Below are 25,214 nucleotides of genomic sequence, written 5' to 3'. Positions count from 1 at the left end.
GTAGCAAACAGTATATATACAGGGTTTTTCTTTATTCGTGATATACATATATATCCGTGTATATATAATAAAGTATTTAGTAGGAATTTTATAACTTTGTTCAAAAAATTTAAATCCTGAGCCATTCTTTTTTATTAATGTTTTTAATTCAATTCAGAATTTCTCAACAGTCGATTATTTTTTTTTTCAATTTAATTTAAGGAAGGCCTAATGTAAATAAATAAAAATGTTTAGAGTTTATTTTATTCTTATACATATCTATATGCCAGAAAAGAATATGTATACATATGTATATATATATAAAATTAATAATAGTTTGTTTATTTGTTTGACCGCTATACAAATTCACAGGCCATCATTTCTTTTAAATCTCATGATATTTAACTTTTATCTACCCGAGAAACTCTTAATTATAATTATAATATATTTATTAATAGAAGCTTTTAAATAAAATGTATTATCATTTTGCTTTTTTAATGAAAGCAATGTAAAGCCACTGAAGAATTTCTTTCCATAGAAACTTCACTTTTTCAAATAAAAATTTACAATATACATACATATGTATGTATATTGTAAAGTCTGCGTCTATAATATATTATATTTGGTCTATAATATATTATACAGATACATTGAAGGATTGAAAAATAGCAATTCATCGGTAGAGAAATCTAGTCTATTGGTAGTGCACTATTGAAAATTGTAAGTGCTATTGAGGTTTGTGTGAATAACCTGGCATCGTATTCGTCTTCCGGTTTTTCCGCATTTTATTTTCCGCACTGGCAAATGGGTCCAGTAGGAAATGGAAAATCGCGTCTGCTAAAAGCTTCTCAGATGGAATCTCTTCGCAAAAAGTGATACAAAAAATGACATATTTGGTTTGACCGCGACTTCAGGTTTGAAATATTTCAATCTGCTTGAAAAAATCGACAAGAATGATTTATTATGGTACACAGTACTAATGAGAGTGGATTTGAACGTATTTATGGTAAACATTGTATCATAATATGAGCCGTCATATTTGAAAATGGCATTAGTCCACATTTATTCATTTCGAGAAATATTTCGCAAAACATTAAATATATAACGCTTTGCGTTTAACAATATTTAAAAATGCTGGTGGCCTGTAATACGTTTATCCTGCTTTTCTGAATTTCTGGACATATCGAATTTAAATAAGTGTTAACAATTTCTAAATTAATTCAAACAGAAATAGTGTTTTTGGAATTGAACATTGAACATCCGCTACTTTAATATTGAATTGGAGTTTTCTTTGTATGTATACATTTTATAATATTATATGATATATCACTTTTTAGAAGTTTTTTTACTGTATAAAGCCGTGGAATGAGATTAAAATTAGAGCACCATGATATAATGTACCAAGTAATTTGATAGATTTGACTTGAAACTGTAGATTTGCATAGTGGATAAACAACAAAAGCGTTCATATTTATATAGTAGATAAATTTTAAAGACAAAATCGATTGATTTGCCTTGAATTTTCTTTTCACGCGACAGTAGAAAATATATTTTATATATCTTAGAGTTCCTATTGAATTTATAATATATGTATCATACATGCCAAGGGTATTTTTTTATTTATTGTTGCTTTGTTCTGTGAATTTATTTATTTTTTATGCATGTATGTATGCCAAATATTTTGATAAAATTTGTAATTTATTCTACGTTTGAAATTTAGAATGGAACAAAGTGAAATACATTTACATATAAAATGCGACTTTTCTTTTCGGTATTCAGTCAGAATTGCTGTAACCATCAGTGACGGTATTCTGAAAGAACGAAAATAAAAGAAGATGGATGCAAACGGAGGACAAGGAATGTAAAAACAACATCTACAATTCTACTTTTACTACTAGTTCGTGTCTTTGAATAGTTTATAAACGAATAGATAGACTTATTTTTGGAACTATTGAAATTCGAAACTGATACGTCTATGTATACATATGTATATACATGTAAATGTTGATTGGTATTAAATTAAATTTAATATAATTTTAACGATGATTGCTCACAGTTTAACTACGCTATAAAATTCAAGTTACCTGTTAAATTTGTACGCTGATAAAACAATCGTTTTAAAAGTCATTAACGCTTTACGACGGCAACGTGGTTGCAACGATTAGAATTTGTTCAAAAAATACTAAGTCAATCTAAAGAAGTTGTTCTAAAATATACTACGTACTAACTGCCAATTTTTAAAAATATATAATCGGCTTAAATTATACCTATAATAATCGGTTTGCGTGATGTGCGCGTACGAAAGCGAATTTTCTATTTTATTTTGTTCCCGTTTATTCCACGTTGATTTTTTTTATCTGGTGATTGATCACCCCTGACGTGTAAATCGATCCGCATTATAAATCTTGATGTGTGCCGAAAACGGTTGGAGTTTGGCACCCAGTTAATTTTGGCGGTTAATTTTAACCGTGGACAAGTTAAGCTTGACGCGGATTAACCGTCCGCTATTGTGAAAAGCCGTGAATAATTATGCGAATTTTAGCAAGTTCGGAAAATTCGACGGATTTTTTCCCGTTGACTTATGCTTTTAATCGAAGTTGATTTGGCAGTATAATGTTTGAATTGTTTACGCGAGAAAAATCGTTCTTGCTGAAAAGTTTAGTAATTTAGTTGACATAAGTGGATTTGATGTATTTAAAATTTTAAATTCAAATAAGAGCGATTTAAATAATTTAATTATAATAGTGTATAAGTAAAGTATTTTTTTATTAAGTTTATATTTTGCTTAAAATTTTGAAAAAATAAATATCAGTAAATGCATATACTAAGCTCACTTTAAAGGTCAAGGAATTTGACCCCTAAAGCCCTCAACATGAGGCCACCACCTTGAGATGGTTGTTCATGAATATTGCACAAGAACAATACTGTTCTAATAAAAAAACCACACTGTACATAGCCAAGTACAAAACAAACAACAAAGCATGAACACATAAAGCGCGCATGCACATACATACATATATAGAATACTATGTAGACGAAATGAAGTTGGTAAAAGTCGGAGAAAAAGAAAATTTGTAATCTATGATCAAAAATTAGAGTGCCATTACATAATTTGGTGATTTTAAATCGAAACAATATGCTACCTATATGTATAACATATATTTATTTATTCTTTTATTTATAATTTTGGACCACTGAGCCGTTACAGGAATTCCTAATGTGCCACAATGGTTAAAAATATAACAAAAAAGAAACAAAATTATAAATAACTATAGCATTTAAATACGTTTGATAATAAATAATAAATACGTTTAATAATCTAATATTGTATAATTTCGAAATAGACTTTGTATATACATATGTATTGTTGGTTCGTAAATCAGTGAAGTCATCGAACAAATGATTCGATTTTTATTGATTCAAAGGATTTGAAGTCCCCGGGGGCAAAGGCGCCGAGGGCGAAGCCATAGGGACCGCAGGCACCGGATTCTGGTATACGTATAATTTTTTATAAGAGACTTACTATATATGTTTCTTTATTTGTGACAGTCAATTTAATAAAAAAAGTAAATGAGTATTCAAATAAATTTATATAAAATAAAACTATTGAAATAAATTTAATAAAATGTTTACTATTAGATTAGTCATGTTTAAACGGTTTATGTACATTACAAATACCGAGTGAAGCCGGGTAATACAGCTAGTAAATAATAAATACTTTTCATAATTATTTATTAATTTTAATATTATACATATAATAGTAAACAAGGCAACTGGCTATTGACAATGGGTGAGCTGTCACCTTCTCCAAAATTTTTGGATTCTTAAACATGTTTATTACGACTATATTTCACCATTGACTTAGCGGACTCAATTGAAATCTCTATCGGCGGCCAAACCTCGCGAAATGGCACAGCTTCAAAGCGATCGGAAAAATGTAGGAAGTTTGTCAGAAATATTGACGAAGTGACACTAATAAAAACCTTGTAAAAAATATGACTATTCTATTAGTATTTTCATTTGAATAAAAAAAAGATCAAAATGATACAATATGTACATATGTATCATTTTGATGGTACACATATCAACAATTGTGTATATTTTAAATAAATAAATATCCATTTAATTAATTAAAAATACCAAAAATCATATAGTGTTTATTACTTTTTTGCTTTTCTTTTCTCTAGTGAAAGTTTCATAGTCTTATATATATATATATATATATATATATATATATATATATATATATATATATATATATATATATATATATATATATATATATATATATATATATATATATATATATATATATTTTGGAGTAAAGTAAAGGCATACAAGTTTTAAATATTAAGCTCAACCTTATAAAGGCGCTATATTTTTTTCATCATTATTATATAATATATTCTTTAAGTAGAATATATAATAAGTTTATTATTATATATTCTTCTTAAAGAAAATAATCGCATTCGTTGAAGGTTAAGGTATGATTTTTTTACGCGATTTTTTTTTTCTAAATTCTTGAAGTAATATTTTTGATTAAATTATGAAACTTTACCGCAAGGCTTTCACTTATTAAACTTACATACTTTGTATGAATGTTTCAAAATATTATACATATTACGAAATGAACGTTTAAATGTGCAATAAAAAATTTGATCAAGTCTATTTCTACATATACAAACATACATACGGAAATAAGTTAATGCGATATTAAAAGCTCGAAAGGTCGAAAATAAAACGCATTGCAACATTGCACAGAATTTTCCACAGGCAAAAAAAAAAATCACCAATGACGCGAATGTAAATTACGACTTCCGGTCGTTGGAAAATCCCTCGCTTTTATTTGTCAATAGCGAAAAGCTTCCGTTTTACAGCTAGTCGATCATCGTCTCGAGTCTATCGTTTTTCAGCTGTTTTGTTTTTTCATCTCACGGCCGGTTTAAATATACATACGCACACCCATACGTATGTATATTCTAAACCGAGCTTTCACACGTCACTATACCGAGAGACGGATTGATATAGAGATGGTCAGAACACTCTCTCGAGCTCTCATGCCTTTGTGAACTTCAAAATCGTAGCTTTATAAGGGGATTATTACAATTCGTAACCGAGCATTCTGCGGGGAATTTTCCGAGAAAAGCGACAACAATGCGAATGCGTTTATCTCGAGCTTTCTGCGAACACTCGCGTTTTCATCTCCACAACGACAAAAGCTTCCGTCGGCAACTTCTTACCCTTACGAGCGAAGATTCATACCCGACGATAAATGACCTTTCTCCTCGGGCCGAAATAGCCTTATAGCTCAAGCCGAAAAAAAAATGGGATAAAATAATAACGGAAACTGTAAGCTTTTGATCCGCATAGTTTCGACGCGTCCACTGGCAATTGTCAATCGATCTGAACGTGTTTCTTCTATTCATCGGTGATTCTTTTTTATATATCGTTGAAATTTATCGCTTCTTGGAGTATTGGAGGCTTAATTAATTAGAGGTTTGCGTGATCCGGAAGATAAAGCGCTTTAGTAGTTAGACTCGGTTAACTATGGCGAAATTTAGCTTACGAGTTAATGATAATAGAGGCGTTCGGTCAACTTTCGACTGAAATATCGAAACGTTTATTCGTGTTTCTGTTTTTGTATTTGCATTTTATAACGTATGTATGATTGTTGAGATTATTTTAAATTATAAAATAGCGTGTGCTTTGTATTATATTGATTAAATAACTCGGTTTGAACTTGTCGGTCTTATACATTATTAATAGTTATTATTGGGTAATATTGTATTACAGGTTCTTTCGTTTATATAATACTAGTTGTTATATACCCGGCTTCGCTCAGTATTCGTAATATAAACAGCGTAAACATGGCGAATCATTTGTTTTTTTATTGAATTTATTTGAATCGAAAAAAATATAATATTGTTGCGTAGGAGGATCCAAATAAAAGGCCAAAGTCGCTTCACAGCGTTTATTTCATGATAGATCCACGCACCGCCAGTGCTCCGTCCAGAATGCCCTCATATGGACTAAGTACCTGCTTATAAAGGGCAGGTCGCTCACTCCATCTTCCTCGACGCGTTTGTTTACCTATTGTTATAGTCACGTACAAGATATGCAGTCCCACGGTCTCGGCATGCATTCCCACACTTTCGCACTGTCAGTTCTGAGAACTCTAGCGGGAAGTGACCGAATGCCGTTACCGACCACAAAGTCCATTCGGGGGTCTCCATTGTTAGCCGACAGCACTTAGGTCTGGAGATAATCCTCGAAAACCAATTATAATGGTGGCCCTTTTATAGCAACCAATTGAATGTCGTCATAGAAACTTTGTTTTGTTTACGAAGTTCCCAACCAAATATACTTACATATATATGTACTTACTTACTTATGTACATTCAAAGTATCTTTCGAAACTATATATTAGAATTGTGTGTTTACCCGACTTCATTCGGTATTGTAATATAAACCGCTTAAACATGGCTAATCTATTGTAACAGTAAACATTTTATTTAATTTATTTTAATAGTTATATTTTATTTTAATTTATTTGGATATATTAATTTATTTTTTTATTAAATTTAACGTCACGGATTCTACCACCCAAACCTTGCATACATATGTAGTTACATACATATATTAAACCTCACAAAGTCTCTTTCGAAATATTAGATACTAATGGTTTAACCCGGCTTCGCTCGGTATATGTACTATAGACGGCTTAAAAATGGTTACTCTTGTAGTAAACATTCGTTTTTTTTTTTATTTAATTAATTTGAATCGAAAAAAATATATATTTAATGACAACCAATAAAAAATGAATGGTTTTTTTATATATAAGGAAACCGCAACTGAAAAAGGAATTGGGATCTGGAATCGAAATACGAATCGGGATCCGGAACTGAAACAGGAATCCGAATCCGGAACTGTAAGCTGAATCCGGAATTAGAACTAAAAAAGGAATCCGGAACCGGAACTGAAAAAGTAATTCGGATCCAGAACTGAAAAAGTCATCCAGAAACGGAATCGTCTTCATAGAAAATTTGATTTTTTCGATAACGTCATGGATTCTACCACCCAAGCCTTACATACATAAAACCTTATATAGTTACATACAAAGTTTCTTTCGAAATTATATATTAAATTCAACCTTTTTTCATAACATTGTATAATATTTGAGAATTTATTTTGTATATATTCCGACAATTTATCTGAATAGTCGCTGTATTCTTTTTTGTATCACTTAATTTGGCATCAAAGCCATACTTCTCAATTATTTCATTCTTTATATCACATTTTTCATATTATATGTATATATGTATGTACATACATTCATAGGTTTGTAGGTATATTTCCATAAGAAATCGGATTTTTCTCAGAATGTTTCGAAATGTGTATTCAGATTTGAATACCATTGTCACAGTAAATTTAAGTAAAAATAGTCATCATAGATACGAATATAAAAAATATTTACATCCAAAACAATTTCGAATGAAAATGAGAGTTTTTGAGTAGGAAAATTTTGAATTGTTCGGAACTGATATGCAAATTTAACCTGACCTCAAATCAGAGAAGGCATAGTATAATTTACAATTTCTGCAATGCAGTTACGGTGTATAAAGTTTAGCGCAATTACTAACCATAAAAGATGAAATATAGTATGTCTAAAGTTTAGAGCTTGAATGTAGTGTTTTAAAACTGATTAAAAACTTAATCCTTTTGGCGCCAGTTGTATGTCTAATTTTGAAACATTAATTAGAACTAATGTTCGGCAGAAATAATTACAAAACATTCGGTGAATATTACTGTCACGTTTCCGCAAATTATATAACAAATCAGACGGCGATTAAATTAGCTGGGTATATTTTAAACTAGCGATCTAATAAAGTGTGAAATTTAATACACTTGATACGATTCCAATGATCCCACATAATTTACGTTTACAAGGCAGTAAGTGTCAAAGCGTGCATAATTTTCTTTGAAAGCTTTTAATACTATAAATTTCAACCGTATCTTATTGTTTTGACAGCATAAATCTAGGCCTTGGCCCTTATTGAACGAGACCTGATTGAATAAATTAAACTATTATATATGTTAAGTATGTACAACATTACATAAAAGGCAAAGGTAGAGAACAGGTTTGCAATCAAGGCTGAGATTTTACAATTGGTCAAACGTATCAGTAGACACTTGTTTTGAAAACCACTGGTTTTTCATCGTCATTTAATTGCCCTGCTGGATCTCCAACATGAATTTACGTATTATTCATTCTTGAATTCTTGTACGTTTGTTTTGTTAAAAATGCAAAGGAGGTATGTTAAAAATGAATCGTTTTTGAATATGAACTATATGGTTTTCAAAGCTATACACCCTATATTACAAGAAATATATTTTAATAGATTTTGTATGATTTAGAAAAGGGGTACATCGTAAAAACATAGATAAAGTAAAAATACATTTATACATTTCTACGTTCCAAAGTATGATTTAAAGGCGGTAGTGATGAGTCATGTTTTTAAGTGTTTGCTTGCATATTCTTGTTGATCGATGAATCAATGCGAGAGAAAGAGACAGCTATATTTTCGTAAGCTATTGTTTTCGTTGCTTTTGGCGCGTGGCTATTGAGTCATGCAGTCACCTGTTGGCCTTACCTATGTGCGTTTGCATGTCGATGGTTGTCGTTATTTTTTAATACAAAAATAGTCAAAAACATGCTATAGGACTAAAACTTTTTTTATGTTGATGTATAAAAGGATTAATAAAATATATATTGAACGTATTTGTATTGAGAAAAGCTGTATTTTGATTAAAAAATACTGGGGTCTTACTCTAACCCGGTTCAGGACACTCGTTCGATCTCGACGCTCCGTCCTTCAAAGGTTAATAAAAAGTCAGTGTCAATGCTAATTTATTTCAGCCAGAAAAATACAGATTTAGAAATAATACATATATCAGATTCTTTATAAATAATCAATTATATATATATATAATCAACAAACTAACCATTAGATTCTATGACAGAATCACTAATAACCTTACTTACATACTTATGAAGAGTCTCGGTGATTACAACAATATGTCTGTACCCTTCAGGTATAAACACAGATTACCTAAACACAATCTGCTTTAGGTCATCGACTTTAGAGAGTCTTTAATTAATATTATGTATTAGATGTATTATGAACATTTATAAGGATTGTAAATAGGTTTTTGAGCTCTTTTCCTATTATGCTGTAGATTAACATTAGAATAATATAATACTATGATTACTAACCAAATTAAATTAAATTGTAAAATAGAAAATGATCAGTAGATCAGTAGCTATTAAAATAGATATAAGATGTATTGTGAACATAATTTCGTAATAATAAAAAGCATTTAATAATCAATATTCAATAATAAAAAATCAGTAATCAATAATAATAATTTAAAATATACAAAAATCCAAAATCAATCGTATTTTAATCTCTTTTTCTTTTCCTTTTCTCGATTTTTAAAATTCTATCATGGATAGTCTATAAATATATTTAAAATATAATAATTAAAATATAACAATAATATATACTTTTATTAAAATTTACTTTCAATACCACAGAACGCAAACGCTAACTGGTGACCAAAAGTCTTTTAAATTGATATTTATTCTATTTACTACAATAACTTTTAATTAAATATTGTGTATAAATTGAAATTCAATATGCTCTACCACACTTAATTTATTCTTATTTATTACTTTACTTTATTATTAATTGCTTATTATTTATTACTATTTTTAAACAATTTTTATCCATGGCGGGGGTTATTTGCACGAGGGGTTAATTTCCAGGAGGTTTTCGGCCGGGGTTATGTGTCCGAGGGGTATGTGTCCAGGGGGTACGTGTCCGGATACCCTATTTTGTCGGAGACGTTGTGTCGTTCGCCGTGGAACCATAGTTAACAAGTTTTATATAGAGGATATATTTTTCTTCGTATTTAAGGATAATTTCGTGTACAAGGTCGTGTTGAAATTTAAATATTCAATACGTGTAAATGGGAGTGTAAACATGCTCTCAATATTTTGATTGTATTTCAAGCGAGAGCGTGCGTTTCCACGAATTTTCTTTGTTTGCTCGTATTTTATTTATTTTTTGCGCCGTTGCGCATTTCTTTTTTTTTCGGCAACATTTGAAAATATACTGAAATTAACATTTTTGGGTTATTTTTTGGTGAAACACTCGTGTTTATTCAATGATGACGACGCGACGCATCGTCGAGCGCATCATTAATCACCGGTTGGAGTATGTATGTAGAACGAGACCTCTTGAACAGGAGGATTCATTCCGTTGTCATGCGATGATGGATACTTAGAGAACCGGTTCGCTGAACCGAATAGTATTTTTCCGTTGCCAAGACTTGTGTGAAAATTTCGTGGTGCTTTCCGTGGGAAATTTTGGACTTTTCCCCACTGTCGTATCTACATATCAACACTGGTCGACGCTTTTTCGTCGATGCTTGCTGTATTTTATTTCGTTGTCGATTTTATGATAGTATTATAGTCACGCGAGGTGGTGTCGTGTTGAATTTGACGATATGCTTTTGACTGAATGATATGTCATTAGGTAAAAAATAATTAATTAAGAATCAGCCTACTATTATGTGGAAAATTCTACGAAAAACTACCGTTTGATTGTTTGTTGTGTTTTAATGTTGGACTATTATTTTGTGAAAAAAATTATATATGAATAACTAATGTGCGTATAATATACTAATTGAAAAATATAATATTAAGCTTGCAAAAATTATAAATCTTTTAAATCTATATTTACTTAAGTACATACATAGATTAGTAGAAGTAGTAAATAATTATTTATATTTACGGTCAAATAATAGATATGTCCGGTAGTAAATAAGAAGAAATAAAGAGACGTATTAAATTAGGAGTGCATTTGGACGAATAAATGTCTTTTTTAAATCAAAAATGTCACTTTGCCTGAAGAGAAAGATCTTCGATCAATGTGTTTTACCAGTGATGACGTATGGATGTAAACTTTGGACATTGAGGTCTGAGATCCTACATAAAGTCCAATGCACTCAAAGAAGTCGGTAATAGTGTATGCTTGGCATAACGAGAAAAGACAGGAAACGGAATACGTTGGTGTGAAGAATAACAAGGGTTGTAGATATAGTGGATAGAGTGAATATATTGAATTGGCAATGGGCGGGACACGTGGCTAGAAGAAAGTACGAAAGGTGGACAAAAGAAGTGCTAGAATGATACCCGAGAGAATGCAAAAGGGTAGAAGGACGGCCGCAGGGAAGATGGGTAGACGAAATTAGGAAAATTTGTGGAGTGAGATGGATGAGAGTTGCGCAAAACAGAGACGAATGGAAGCGTATTGGAGAGGTTTTCATCCAGCAATGGCTATAGATGGTGGATTACATAGATGCTTTAAAAATGAGGTAAGTGGACAAAAGAAGTGCTAGAATAGTATCCGAGATAATGCAAAAGGGTAAAAGGAAGACCGCAGGAAAGATGGGTAGATGAAATTTGGAAAATGTGTGGAAATGAGATGGATGATAGTTGCCCAAAACAGAGACGAGTGGAAACACATTGGAGAGCCTTTCATCCAGCAGTGAATGGTGAATGGCTGTAGATGATGATGATGATGATTCCCATTTAGACTTTTAATGTATGTAGGTGACTTCGAAATTTGTTCTAAGTACCATTTTTACAGACAATGTTTACATATTTGTTGTTGATGAACTCTAGGTGTTCGTTTTATCTCAAGGGCACAAGAAATTAAATGAAAAGAAACAACAATGAAAATATAACCTTCATGAATTCATTGATTTGTTTGAAATTTTTATATTCCTAAATTATTTAACTCAACATCTATCTGAAACTTTTACTGTATGTAAAAATGAAACTCTAATTATCTCGTTCGATTTTCATTTGGAATTTAAGAATTTAACACTTTACAAATATATACATACATAACTAGTTGTTTTACCCGGCTTCGCTCAGCATTTGTAATAAAAACATGGGGAATCTAATAGTAAATATTCATTATTTTTTTATTCAATTTCATTGAGAGTTTCCAGATTATTAATTTTTTGTAAACTTTCATTCAGTCACTTCTAAGCACTCATTGTCTTAGAAGCGGTCTATTATCAAACTTATACATTCAGAAGATTTTCTTTTAAGAAAAATGTGTAATAAATATACATATTACAATTTCATAGAAAGCAATAGTAATAATTATATTAAGAATGTATGTAAGTCTTTGTTTTAAGAATGGAAGATATATCATTTCCGTAACTTTAAGCAGTAAATCATAGGCATTTATCATCTGAAATAATGTAATTTTTATCATATTTTAATTATTTTCATTTATGGATAAAAAGTCGTCGTAAGTAAAATTTTTGCACATAAAATTGTCTACAGACAAACTCATTCGACATTTGTTATTTAAATGTGCATTTAAGCACGAGATTATTCCTCGAAAAATATTCCCGAGATATTTCGAGTTTCATTTTGCATATCAAAAGGAATGTACTGTTCGCGAGCTCGTTTTGTGGTCCAAAATAAAGCTTTTTCCATTGCGAAAAAAAAAAAGCATTGCGATAAACATAAAACGTGCCTCGCTCCCTTCACAAGGTATATAATAAAAATACATTACGATACGAAAAAATCATCGAAGGTCAAAATCACTTTTTCCCCTCGTCTCGTCTGAAAGCTCGCTGCCAAAATAATTCCGAATGCAAATCGGCGATCGAATTCGCCTAACTTTGAGACTTTAATAAATGACCGGGGCGCGCAAATTCGCCGAAGCTTTCCAAGGTCCAAAGTTAATGAGTCTCTGCGTACGATTTGGCTTTCGTCGTCGCATTTGAATGAGCTGCAAAAAAAATACAGATATAAAAAAGGAAAACCGTCGATGGAAGAAAAACGTCGCAGCGTTTAAGAAATCGCCACTATTTGCGTCAAAGTCTATTTCCGTTTCCTTTATGTGTACGCCCAATGTCGCAAAAATCATATAAATCATGTTTTATAGCATCCGTACAGTACCTATCTTTGTAAAAGCATACTTACATACATATATATTTTTTACGAATTATCATATTAAGGACACAATCGATTGATATATATTTTTTATTTTTTATTTATCAAATTTTAGCAGGGTCTGCAGATTAAATCAATAGCCATGTATCTGGTAATTTGTCTGTCGTGGCGGTTTCTGAGAGATAAAAAAATATCTTTAAATAAATATATATATTATTAAGATCAAAACGAAATATTTATTTCTTAAAGGATTAAGTGGCAGCCCTGATAATATTTGTATGTTACATTTTTGTTAAAAAAATTATCGATTTTTAAATGTAGTAACCAAAGTGCGTCCGTAGATGGTGCTTATAAACGTTATACATATATTGTACGTTTTGAAATAGAAATCGACGCGACTCACCCGTGAGACGCTGATGTATGTACAAGGCGTATAAGGCGTGAGTCCTTGGTGTATAAATTTTATTTTTATTTTATATTTAATTTATACCAGGAAGTCTTAACAGGTAACCCCGATGCGCCTTCCCGGCCAGAAAAATTGTACATTTGATACAAATATTATCAGTATTGTTGCGTAGGGGTGGGTGGAGGATCCAAATAAAAGGCCAAAGTCGCTTCACAACATTTATTGATTGATTAAAGAGATCCACGCACTACCAGTGCTCCGTCCAGAATGCCTTGGTATGGCCTAAGTATCTGCTTATAAAGGGCAGGTCGCTCACCGCATCTTCCTCGACGCGTTTGTTTACCTATTGTTATGGTCAAGTACTAGATATGCAGTCCCGTGGTCTCGGCATGCAGTGCCATGCTTTAACGCTGTCAGTTCTGAGAACTCTGGCGAGAAGTGGCTGAGTGCCGTTACCGACCACTAAGTCCATTCGGGGGTCACCATTGTTAGCCGACAGCACTTTAGCCTGGAGATGATCCTCGAAAAATCCAATTATAACGGCGGCTTCTTTTAGCATATGCTACAGTATTATACAAAGTATATAAATACATATCCATTAATATTCACACAGATATTTATGGTCAAATTTGTAAATTTTCAGCATTTTATATAATTCAGCGAAATTTGAGATTTGGCAAAAAAGGGGTAAGGTTGCCAATTTGTTGGAACCCATTCAATGTAATCAGAAAAATTGGCAAATTCTGAAAAGAAACGATCGACCTGGAGTCACAAATCCAAGATCTGACCAGCAGAAACCAATGGAATTTGAACCCGTTACCACTTTGTTCAAAGCATTATATGCAAAGCACTAGTGTATGTATGTATGTAGATATTGCCTAAGGAAGTTTTGCCTTTTTAATATAAAAAATATTGTTGATTTTTTTCATTTATTTATATGTACTCTATTTAACCATCGAATAACATATACATATGTATTATTGAATTTTGAAAAGAAAGAAAAACAAAATAAAATCGAAATTCAATGCCAAATTGTATATATGTAATTGAACACACAAATATAGTTTTGACCTTCATGAGTAATTTTTTGACATTATGAATCAATTTTGTACAATATAAAAGCAAACTCATAAAATTTGGCAAAAGCAGACAACATTAGCAACAATCGTTGGCTATCATTAAATTTTATGATTTGTTTTTTTATATAATATAAAAAAAAATATTCACAAAGTTGAACATGTCAAAAAGTTATTCGCGTAATTACACATTAGATATTGTACATAATCCGATCATCTGAATTTATTGACAATCTTAAACATGTATTTCAATACTTATGTCAATTAAAAAACCGAAGTACCAAAATCTTGTTTCAAACAAGCCTATTTCTCAATATATAATCCTCTCTATTTGAAAGCGGATACAATACGAGTTTGCTTAAGAATTAAAAGCACGCTATATGTATGTATAATCGATATCGAGAGTTAAACACATTTCGATAACTCTCTTCAGAAATACGATTATGCGATTTTACACGACTTTATAATGTATCTGAAAACGCTAAAGTCCAACGATCTTCGTGCGCGCAAAATAGCACAACATATAATAGAGCTTTTATGTGCTTTCACGAGCTTTCAGCACGCTCGAAGGCGTGTTTGCACAAAACGGAATATTTCGAGTTATCCGAGAACCACCATAAATTGACCGTTTAACTTTAACCACACTATCGCTTACCTTAACCGTAAATTGATACTAACTAAAAAGCCGCAAAGAAAAGCTCCTAAAGGAAGTGAAATAAAAACAAGACGGGGCATTGTTATGTCGTGTCTGAATTTTCACAATCTCATAGCTATGGGGTTGGGTAAACAGCAACGGGTTGAAAAATACCCGTGGGAGAATGTGGGGTGGGATCGCCGCATATAAATGGTCTTAATTATTATTATGTTTATGGAGAACTTACGGCCTGGAACGTTTTTAAAATAATTCTGAAGCGGAGATAAAGCTTCTTCAACTTTTCGAACGTCTCCTGCGGGAGTGGATAAACAAAGCAGAATTTTACTGCGGTACAATTTGCTGATAGTAAAAGCTCGAATTGAAAGATAAGCTCGAGAGTTTTCAGACACGTATTCGGAGTTTTGTTTTGAAGACGATCGTGAGTGTGTATAGAAAATTTCGTTAGAATCGAAACATGCAAATGTTTGTACATTGGAATTGCCTTAAAAATGTCATGCGTTACTTCAAAATAACCAGCAACATATGTACATACATATGTAGATCAATTGTTGGCATTCCTGTGAGGTTAGGTTCCTGGCTTTGTTGCTGGCCAGTCCTTGGATATGTGACTCCAAGGTCGATCGCTTCCTATCAGAGATTCAGAGCCAATTTATATGATTTCATTGGAAACGGTTCAAAAATTCCTGGCAATCCTGTGTACAGAATCTCATAATTTTTTGATATCTAAAAAAATGTCCATAAATAAATTGTAATTTATCAATGGACAAATGTTTGTAATTGACCTTGAATAATATTTATGTACAGTGTTGACCATTGATGTAGTGTTAATAAAATAAAAAAATGGGTGTATACCTACATATGTACATATGTATATTAATAAAATAAAATATTAAAAGCTCATTTTGACCTTCTTATATTTTATACAATTCGTAAGTTTTTCGTAATTTTTTGTATTTAATTTAAATTAAATCCAAGGCAGCTCTCAACAATAATGATTGAAATTCGATGGAAATTTTTATTTCACATTTTTTTAATAATACACAAGTTTTCCACCAGGTTCATTGATGGAAATCCAAATCTCGCATTTTTCGCTCTCTTGCTAAATATACATATGTACATATGTCAATAAGAGCTGTTATATTTGAAATTGGTCTACTTTTCTTCATTTTGAGAACTATCTCGCAAAAAATTAAACATAATGTTTTGCGTTTTACAATGAAAATACTGGTGGCCTGTAATACGATTATTCAGTTTTTTTACCGAGATTATGGACATATCGAACTAAAAGAAGTGATCAAGTCAAACAGAAATACTGTTTTGGATATGAAAAATGAACTTCTGCCACTTTCAAATATAATGTATATTATTCCGCTTTCACTCAAAAAAATATGGAACTTTGTACGATTGGCATAACGAGGAAAAACAGAAAACGGAAAACGTGGGTAAGAAGTATGACAAGGGTAGTGGATATAGTGGATAGAGTGGATAGAGTGAAGAGATTGAAATGGCAATGGGTGGGCCACGTGGCTAAAAGAATGGAAGAAAGGTGGACAAAAGAAATGCTCGAATGGTACCCGAGAGAATGAAAAAGGGTAAAAGGAAAACCGCAGGGAAGACGGGGGATGAAATTAGGAAAATATGTGGCGAGATATGGATGAGACGAGTGGAAGCATATTGGAGAGGCTTTCATCCAGCAATGGATGGCGATTGGATTTAGATGGTGGATTACATTTCGACGCTTTAAAAATGAGGTAAGTGGACAAAAAAAGTGCTAGAATAGTACCCGAGAGAATGAAAAAGTGCAAAAGGAAGACTGTAGGGAAGATAGGGGAACGAAATCAGGAAAATGTGTGGCAAGATATGGATTAGAGTTGCGCAAAACAGAGACGAGTGGAAGCGTATTGGAGAGGTTTTCATCCAGCAATGGCTGTAGATGGTGGATTACATAGATTTTCGATGCTTTAAAAATGAGGTAATTGGACAAAATAAGTGCTAGAATAGTACCCGAGATAATGCAAAAGGGTAAAAGGAAGACCGCAGGAAAGATGGGTAAATGAAATAAGGAAAATGTGTGGTTTGAGATGGATGAGAGTTGCCCAAAACAGAGACGAGTGGAAACATATTGGAGAGCCTTTCATCCAGAAGTAAATGGTGAATGGCTGTAGATGATGATGATGATTCCGATTTAGACTTTTAGTGTAGGTGACTTCGAAATTTGTTCTAAAATATATCTACTCGATTTGAAGTAAAATCCATCAAATACATCTTTTCATCACTGAAGTGTATTGTCACTAATCCCTAAACATAAATTATTTATTTGACACCCAAAAGCGCACCAAACTATTCAATATATTTTGAGCAACTCTGAAACGTCTCTAATTAGTAAAGACTCCACGAAAACTCTTTCAGCGTGACATATAGCTCGCCATAAAATATCACGTCTTTTAAAATAATAAATAATAACTAAAATAAAATAAAAAAAATAATACGACCAATATCTCACCGGCCGAGTGCGCTAGCGAACGGCCACCCACCATTAACAACATAATTTATGTGAAAGGGCGCATCCCATACACTTATTCAAACATACATATTTTCATATGCATACAAACTCACGTATTCTCAGACATATAGTGATAATATTGTTTTTCTTCGGGACTTCGACGACGTTTACGACCGAGTAAAATATCCTATTTACTGCGACGCATCTCTTCTACGACTCGCGGCCGTTAAATATGCAGTAAAGACTCATTAATATGTAACTAGTTATATCTTAAGCTGATATGGCATGTAATTTGAAGTTACCCTGCGCAAGATGGGAATCCTTGAATAGTTAAATTAAAGGCTTTCTAGCGTTTGAAACCGACTCGACTTATGTAAGTCGCAGAGAGAGAGAGAGAGAGAGAGTTTGGATAAATTTGTTAAGGGATTGTTATACTTGAAGAGTGGTATAAAAATCGGTTCGTTTAATTCTCGAAAGGAAATGTGTGTGCGGAAATATTGCGGTTTTTATTCCCGTGAGATTGTTCCGAATTTACTGTTGTCTTTGAAAGTTTTCCCTCGATAGAAATTGCTATCGAAAGTATCCGAGAAAAGCCTCGCAAATCCTCTGAATTTTCTATTGACACAATGCTTCATTTCTTTTCCATCGTTTGATATGTTTCTAAGCTTATATGATGTTTTTTTTTCAATTTATATGATGTCTGCATATTTGACGGGTTTCAAATAAGATCAATGTCAAATTTGGAGCACGAATTCAGTCATATCAGTATATAAATGTATGCTTTTCTTATAATATATAGCTACAACGTACATATAAGGTAAAATCTCATTTCAAATAGGTACTTTATTATTATTAAACAATTCTGAATGTGACTTTTTATATTATATATTTAGCTTAATTTTGTATCACATCTAGTATGATTCAATTAAAAATAGTAATTAATACATTAAAATGAAAAACGACATGTTGTCGTTTGAAAAATGAAATGAAGCAATTAGTATTCAATGTGTGCGTGCTGAAATTTCCACAAGAAAACACGTCGATTCAGAAGAGCAAAAAAAAGTTTACACAACAAAAAACAGCGTACACACATGTAGCTTTCCCGAGAGTGGGAAAAGGGGTGAAAAACATCTGGAAAATTCTAACTGTGCAAACACGCGGTATGTTTGTATGACATTCTATACGCACGGAAAAGTTTCGCACACGAAAATATACACTGAAACCGAATATCATTCTGTGTGCATTTTCCAGACGACCCAATTTCCTTTGCATACAACGCGCGGAAAATGCGACACGCAATTACGCCATTTTTCCAATACATTTCCATTGCGTGACGGTCGCGCGAAGAAAGCGCGACAAATTCTCATTATAAATAAGCGTCGTATTGAAACGATTCTGTAATATGTAATATATTTATATTATTTATCAGTGGAAAGCACTCCGAGCCAATTTATTTCAATAACATGGGTCACGTCAATGTTCTTCGGTTCTGAAGTGGGTTTTTCGGTCTGAATACGTCCGACTACATTAAACTTCTCGCGTGAACGTATTCGTTTGATTCGTATGAATATTTTATTTGCGGTTCTGAATCTCGTATGTATGTATGTACATATGTACATACATATGTATGCACGTATAATATAAAAGCGTGACACGTTTCTAATAAAAAAAAATCAACGCTGAAGTGGGTTCGCTCGTTTTAAATGCTATAATATACAGGATGTTTATTTTGAACGATACTCGAGCGGTAGTTGATAGATGTGATAAGTGCGATATTTCGTATGAGTTTATGATTGATTTGTATAGATGTCTCTTTAAGATTGCTATTGATGTTTTAAATATTATGTATTGCAGTTAAAAGTTCCAAACAAAATTTGAACTTCTTTCAGTTTTTAACAGGAAACTTCTAAAGGAGTGTTTTTATGCATTCTAATTGGAATTAAGTACATATCTTCATATACTTGGATCATAAAAAAGATCCACACATTTGTATATATAATAAAAGTTAGCTTCATAAGCTTACCTAAACGTAAGAGTTATAGTTATTTATGTAGATCTTAATTTGGAACTGTCAGTTGGTGAAATATGTTTTTTGATTTTAAATGGTTTTTATTTTTAGTAAATTATGTTCACATAATATCTTATATCTATTTTAATAGCTACTGATCTAATGATCATTTTCTATTTTACAATTTTTTTCTGTTAGTAATTATAGTATCATATTATTTTAATGGCAATGTACAGCATAACAGGAAAAATAGCTCAAAAACCTATTTACAATTCTTATAAATGCTCATAATACATGTTATACATACATAATATTAACTAAAGACTCTCTAAAGTTGACGATCTAAAGCACATTGTGTTTAGCTAATCTGTGTTTATACTTGAAGGGTATAGACAATTTGTTGTAATCACCGAGACTATTCACAAGTGTGTTAGTATGGTTGTGAAATATGTTTAAATTATGTCTATTTGTACTAAATTTCAATTTTGGATCTCTTTTGGCAGTTTTGAATGTCTTCAGTTATTACATTATTGAATATTTAAATAACTATTTGTTTGTTTAAAATTACGATGGCTTAAGTGTAGGCCATATTTAAATTATTTGTACTTGAACGTCCAAGAGTGCTTTGATAGCTTTGAAAAGAAATTCAAGCATCTTCTTATATTTTTTCAATGATTTTCTATTACTTTGTAGAAAGTTGGATATACAATAAAGTATTCGATGGATACAATCAGATTCGATTGTATCTTACTTTATATATAACTACATATATATATATAACATCATAAAAATATTGAAAGTGGCTATAATAATACAATACTAAATATATGAAGTATAGCTTTTTGACTTTACTAGAAAGTGAATTGAAGACTCTAACTTTTTTAATCATCGTCAGTATTACACAATACATGTTATAGATACGTAGAATTATTTGTTTGAGATGTACGAAACTAGATACGTATCAAACGAGACCGTCAAACTTTAGCTAAGTAGTCAAAGGTATACTTAATCTAACCTAATTCAATCTGGTAACTTTGTTTGGAGCATCCTATACATATGTATATAATACAGTATTTACCTTCTAAAGTAGTATAATATACTAAATACATACATACGTAAATATGCATGTACTTTAAAAGAAAGATATTATACGTTTGTGATATTCTTAGAGTTTCAAAAGCGGCAGAATTTTTCAAACAGAAACTCATGTCAATTTAACTGACACTTTTCCCGACTCAGCATACGGGAAAAGTCACATCCAATTTTCCACATACGACATCATAGTCGACTAGGATGTTTTTTGCTATTTATCTTTTCCGCATTTAACGACTTCTTTTTGACTATCATATTGTTGGGAATATTTTGCGTGTTCAATAAACTCGCTCGTAAATATTGTTGTTTTATGTAGTCCGTTCATCTTTGTGATTTTAATTCGATTTTTATATTTAAAAAAATTTGTTGCGATTTAGTAGTGGATCGTGGTAGAAATAGTACAATTCTGATACGTAAATTTATTTGATTGTATGTAGTCTTGAAAGCTCTGGCGATTCTATGCGAATGTTTAGATAAATAAAACGAAACGGCACTGACTCACATTTTAGTATTGGGTTTTTTCGGGAAAAATATTGAAATTATATTTTCCTACCGCAAAAACGTAATTTTTTTTATTATCATATTTATAATGGTCTATAAGCGCCAAGATTTTACTATCGTCGAATACTTCAGGCAATGATAGTGCTAATTTATAGTATAAATAAACAAGACTATCCTACAGAGTGTTACATATTTTATTCGCAAGCATGTTACAACGAATAAACAAAATGCCAAACGTTTGTATTGGTGTATGTATGTATAATGACGTCATTGCGTAGTTATTTTGCATTTAATTGTATTTTAAAACAACCTTGAAGTGTGAGCAGAATACGTTATAATTTTAACTTCAACGCACAAACTATGGAAAACCATAGATTTAAATGAAATGGTTTGTTTTTAATTAATTTATATAAAATATGTTTGTATACATTTATATAATCTATATAAAATATCACTTTTCTACCCTTGTCGGGCAATTTTTAGCCACCCGGGAAATGCCGTGCAATTCAGTTAGTCTCAAACATAAATAGACATTTTTAGAGCTTAAAATTGACGTACATATTTTTCAAGTATAATATTGTTATGTAAAAATAGTTAAAAATATACATATACATACATAAATTACAATATTTTAAATATTATTTTATCATAATTAAACGTATATTTTATTATTTACTTTGAAAAAATGTTTAAAAATATATTCAAAATTCTTGAAATAGTATTTTTATTTATTTACATATTAGCCACAGTGACACTACAGAATACTCTAATGCATCACTGTGACCAAACATACAAGCATTATACAAATACTATGTATTAAACCAGCAGCGTGGCCTAGTGGCGAGTGTTGTATTCTTTCGTCACGGGTTCGATTCCCACTAGAGTCTCGTTGTTGGCCAGACCTTGGTTTGTCGAGGTCGATCGTTTCTTATTAGCCAATTTTTCTGATTTTCATTGAAACGGTTCCTTTAAAATTTGCTTTTCCTCTCCAATTTTCTATTGCAAACCTTGAATTATTGTTATATCTCAGGTTTCGCCAGATTTCTCTCCATATATGTCTCTGTGGATTATTATTGAATGTAAAAATTCGTATTGTTACACGAAAGATATTATTGATCGTATTGTCTACGATGTTTGTAATGGTTACCTGACAACTCGTTCACAATTTTTCCGTAAACCGAGGATGCGCTCCAGGCATTACGTATACGGCCATCTCTTTCTCACCCCGTCTGTTCACCAAGATCTCGTTTACTATGCCATTACGTATGCAGCCATCTCTACAGTATCCCATTACGTATGCAGTTATCGGTGAACAGACGGTCAGGCTGCATACGTAATGGCATAATAAACGAGATCTTGGTGAACAGACGGGGCGAGAAAGAGATGGCCGTATACGTAATGCCTGGAGCGCATCCTCGGTTTACGGAAAATCTGTGAACGAGTTGTCGTGTCACCGTTTGTAATGTCTGGCCATAGATGTCGGGTATTGTTTCGATTTACATGTGTATGTATGTAATAATTATGTATTTAATATATGTAATATATAATTTGTCGAGTCTTAATCTGTTTAGCACACTCGCCTTATTGGAGCAATCTGTTAGGCGAGTGTGCATTTTTAATTTAAATAAAAAAAAATATCAGAAAATTAGCGAGACATCTGTGTTATACATAATATTTTTTTTGAAATTATATTCAAATAGTGGCGACATAGTTTTCGTCAATTTAATAGAGGAACCGCTTCAACAATGAAATCAGATAAATTGGCAAAGTCTGATAGGAAACGATCGACTTGGAGTCACAAATATCCAAGTCTGACCAGCAGCATTTAAGATTATTCTCAGAATAAATTCTTTTCAATCACGGTCAGCTCACGGGTTTGAATTCTGTGACCTTTCGGTGCTTAGTATCAACGCGATCACCAAGCCACGCTGCTGGCTACACATGAAAAATTTAATTCGTCAAATTTTGTTTGATTTCATTGATAAAAATTATATTAAATCATTATTGATGAAATTGTATTACTTTTCAGGTGAGCATGCCGAGGTTGGGATCCGGAAAAGCCACCGATATAGCCGCTCAAAGGAGACTCGAATGGGAGGCTGCAATGGAAGCCGTCTTGAGAGATTTGACTTCGTCTCCGGACCACAAACCACCGATAGTCCAGATAGTTATATACGAGACTTCAGTGTAAAAATAAAGACAAATATAAACATTTAATTATAATCATAATATGTGCGTTCCGGACTTCAATGTGTTCACGTAAACAAATAATCGAGCATACATACGTAATCATGTTAAATTATAATACATTTAATTTATCCACCGAGTCGAACGGTCGATTGTGATAATATTTTAATAAAAATAATCATGACGTTGCGATGTTTGTGTTACACCGCAATAATTTCTCTGGTTTGTATTTAATATTACTTAAATATAATTATAAAAAAAATCACTCGGAAAAAGCCTTTTTAGATGTAAGTCTTTGTACGAGAGCACGTTTATGGATGAAAGTGTAAGTGAAATTGAATCGTAATAAAAGGGCAAATACACTTTTAGTTTTTTTTTTTTTCGTCGGTGAAAAGTATCGAAAAGTCGTTTAGTTATTGGATTCGTGTAACACGTGTAACAGTCATTTTAACCCTCCAATCGTTGATACATTTCGACATGAACATATTCAACGATAAAAGACATTGGATAAAAATGATATAGTATTTTTTTTCTATACTTTTTTACATCTAAATGAGTGCTAGTTTGTTTTTTTATTAATTTTAAATATTATATGTAAATGTGTAGTCGTAAAAGTGTTAAAAATCCAACTCAGATTTATGACCAATATCGCTATTTTTAAATATTTGTCCAAATACTTTACATTAATGACACATTCGCACGATATTCGTACGATTTGAATATTACTTATATTTGAATTTTTTTCATTATGAACTTATTTAAATTATTCATTCAATATAAAGTGTAAAACTATTTCTACTGTAAATTATTTATTAAGTGCTGTGTTTTAATTTGATTTTTTTGTTGCAAATGTTATGAATTAGTATGACATTGAGCTTTAACTGTTACAATGGATCGGTTATTGTAATATTAAAGTGTCCTGATTAAATGTAAAGTGTGGCTTTGAATGAATGTTTTATATACAAAAAAAAAAATACATTTATTTATTTACACTATTATAATTAAATAAACTTTATATTTACCATAAATATGTAGGCTTAAGTGAGTCACGCTTTTATAGAATTGATTTAAAATCAATTGAATATCATTAATGTGTCGTTTAAATTATTTCATAACTTATCTATTATTCATAAAACATTATTGTAAAGTTCGATTTAAAATTATTTTATATATTCACGAAATAAATTGAAATATTATACTATTGGTTTTATTCTCTATTTTCTATTTTAGGTGTGTGGTTTTTTTTATAGGATGACGAAGGAGAAAAGAAGCAATTTCTAGACAGCATGTTGGAATCCTAGTTATGATTGAAAATAAATCCTTCAATCATCGCCTAAACGTAAGGATTGAAATAAAATTAACCTGAACGTAATGCTCAATGTCTTTGTTCGTTTATTCTATTGTATTATTTTCTTATATTATACTTACAGTCGAAACTTAAATTGTACTGAAGGAATTTTTTGAACGTGATACAAATTTTGAATAGAATTGTTAAGAATACTCTCAGTAGTTACAATAAGAACGACTGCTGATGTATATTTTTAAAATATTATAATAAACGTACTTGACAATTGTACTGATCGTGATCAGAATAGTTAAACATGTGGGAAATTTTGAACATTTTATCCTGTTTACGTATACGAACGATCATTTGGTATAAAAATTCCGATGATTTCACAGAATTTTGTTCACAACAGCCAGAAGTGTTTAATTTATCCGATTGAAACTATAACAGAAACTAAACTGCTTCAGCTCGAATAAGATG

General features: G+C 31.4%; 1 protein-coding gene across 2 annotated transcripts in view; it reads left to right on the top strand.

Moving 5' to 3' along the window:
• LOC143918852 (TWiK family of potassium channels protein 7) overlaps positions 1-24,649 on the top strand; it is a 79,472-nt gene extending 54,823 nt beyond the window's left edge. Inside the window, exon 7 of one of the 2 annotated variants that reach the window (XM_077440927.1) lies at positions 23,292-24,649. In XM_077440927.1, the coding sequence (XP_077297053.1) occupies positions 23,292-23,453 (162 nt within the window). In that variant the 3' untranslated portion in view covers positions 23,454-24,649. The remainder of the gene's footprint in view (positions 1-23,291) is intronic. The other variant, XM_077440926.1, reaches the window with a different exon arrangement.
• Positions 24,650-25,214: the final 565 nt, after the last annotated feature.

Source organism: Arctopsyche grandis, chromosome 11 (genome assembly GCF_051622035.1).
Source record: "Arctopsyche grandis isolate Sample6627 chromosome 11, ASM5162203v2, whole genome shotgun sequence".
Taxonomy (NCBI): domain Eukaryota; kingdom Metazoa; phylum Arthropoda; class Insecta; order Trichoptera; family Hydropsychidae; genus Arctopsyche; species Arctopsyche grandis.
This window is presented reverse-complemented; position numbering and strand designations above follow the sequence as displayed.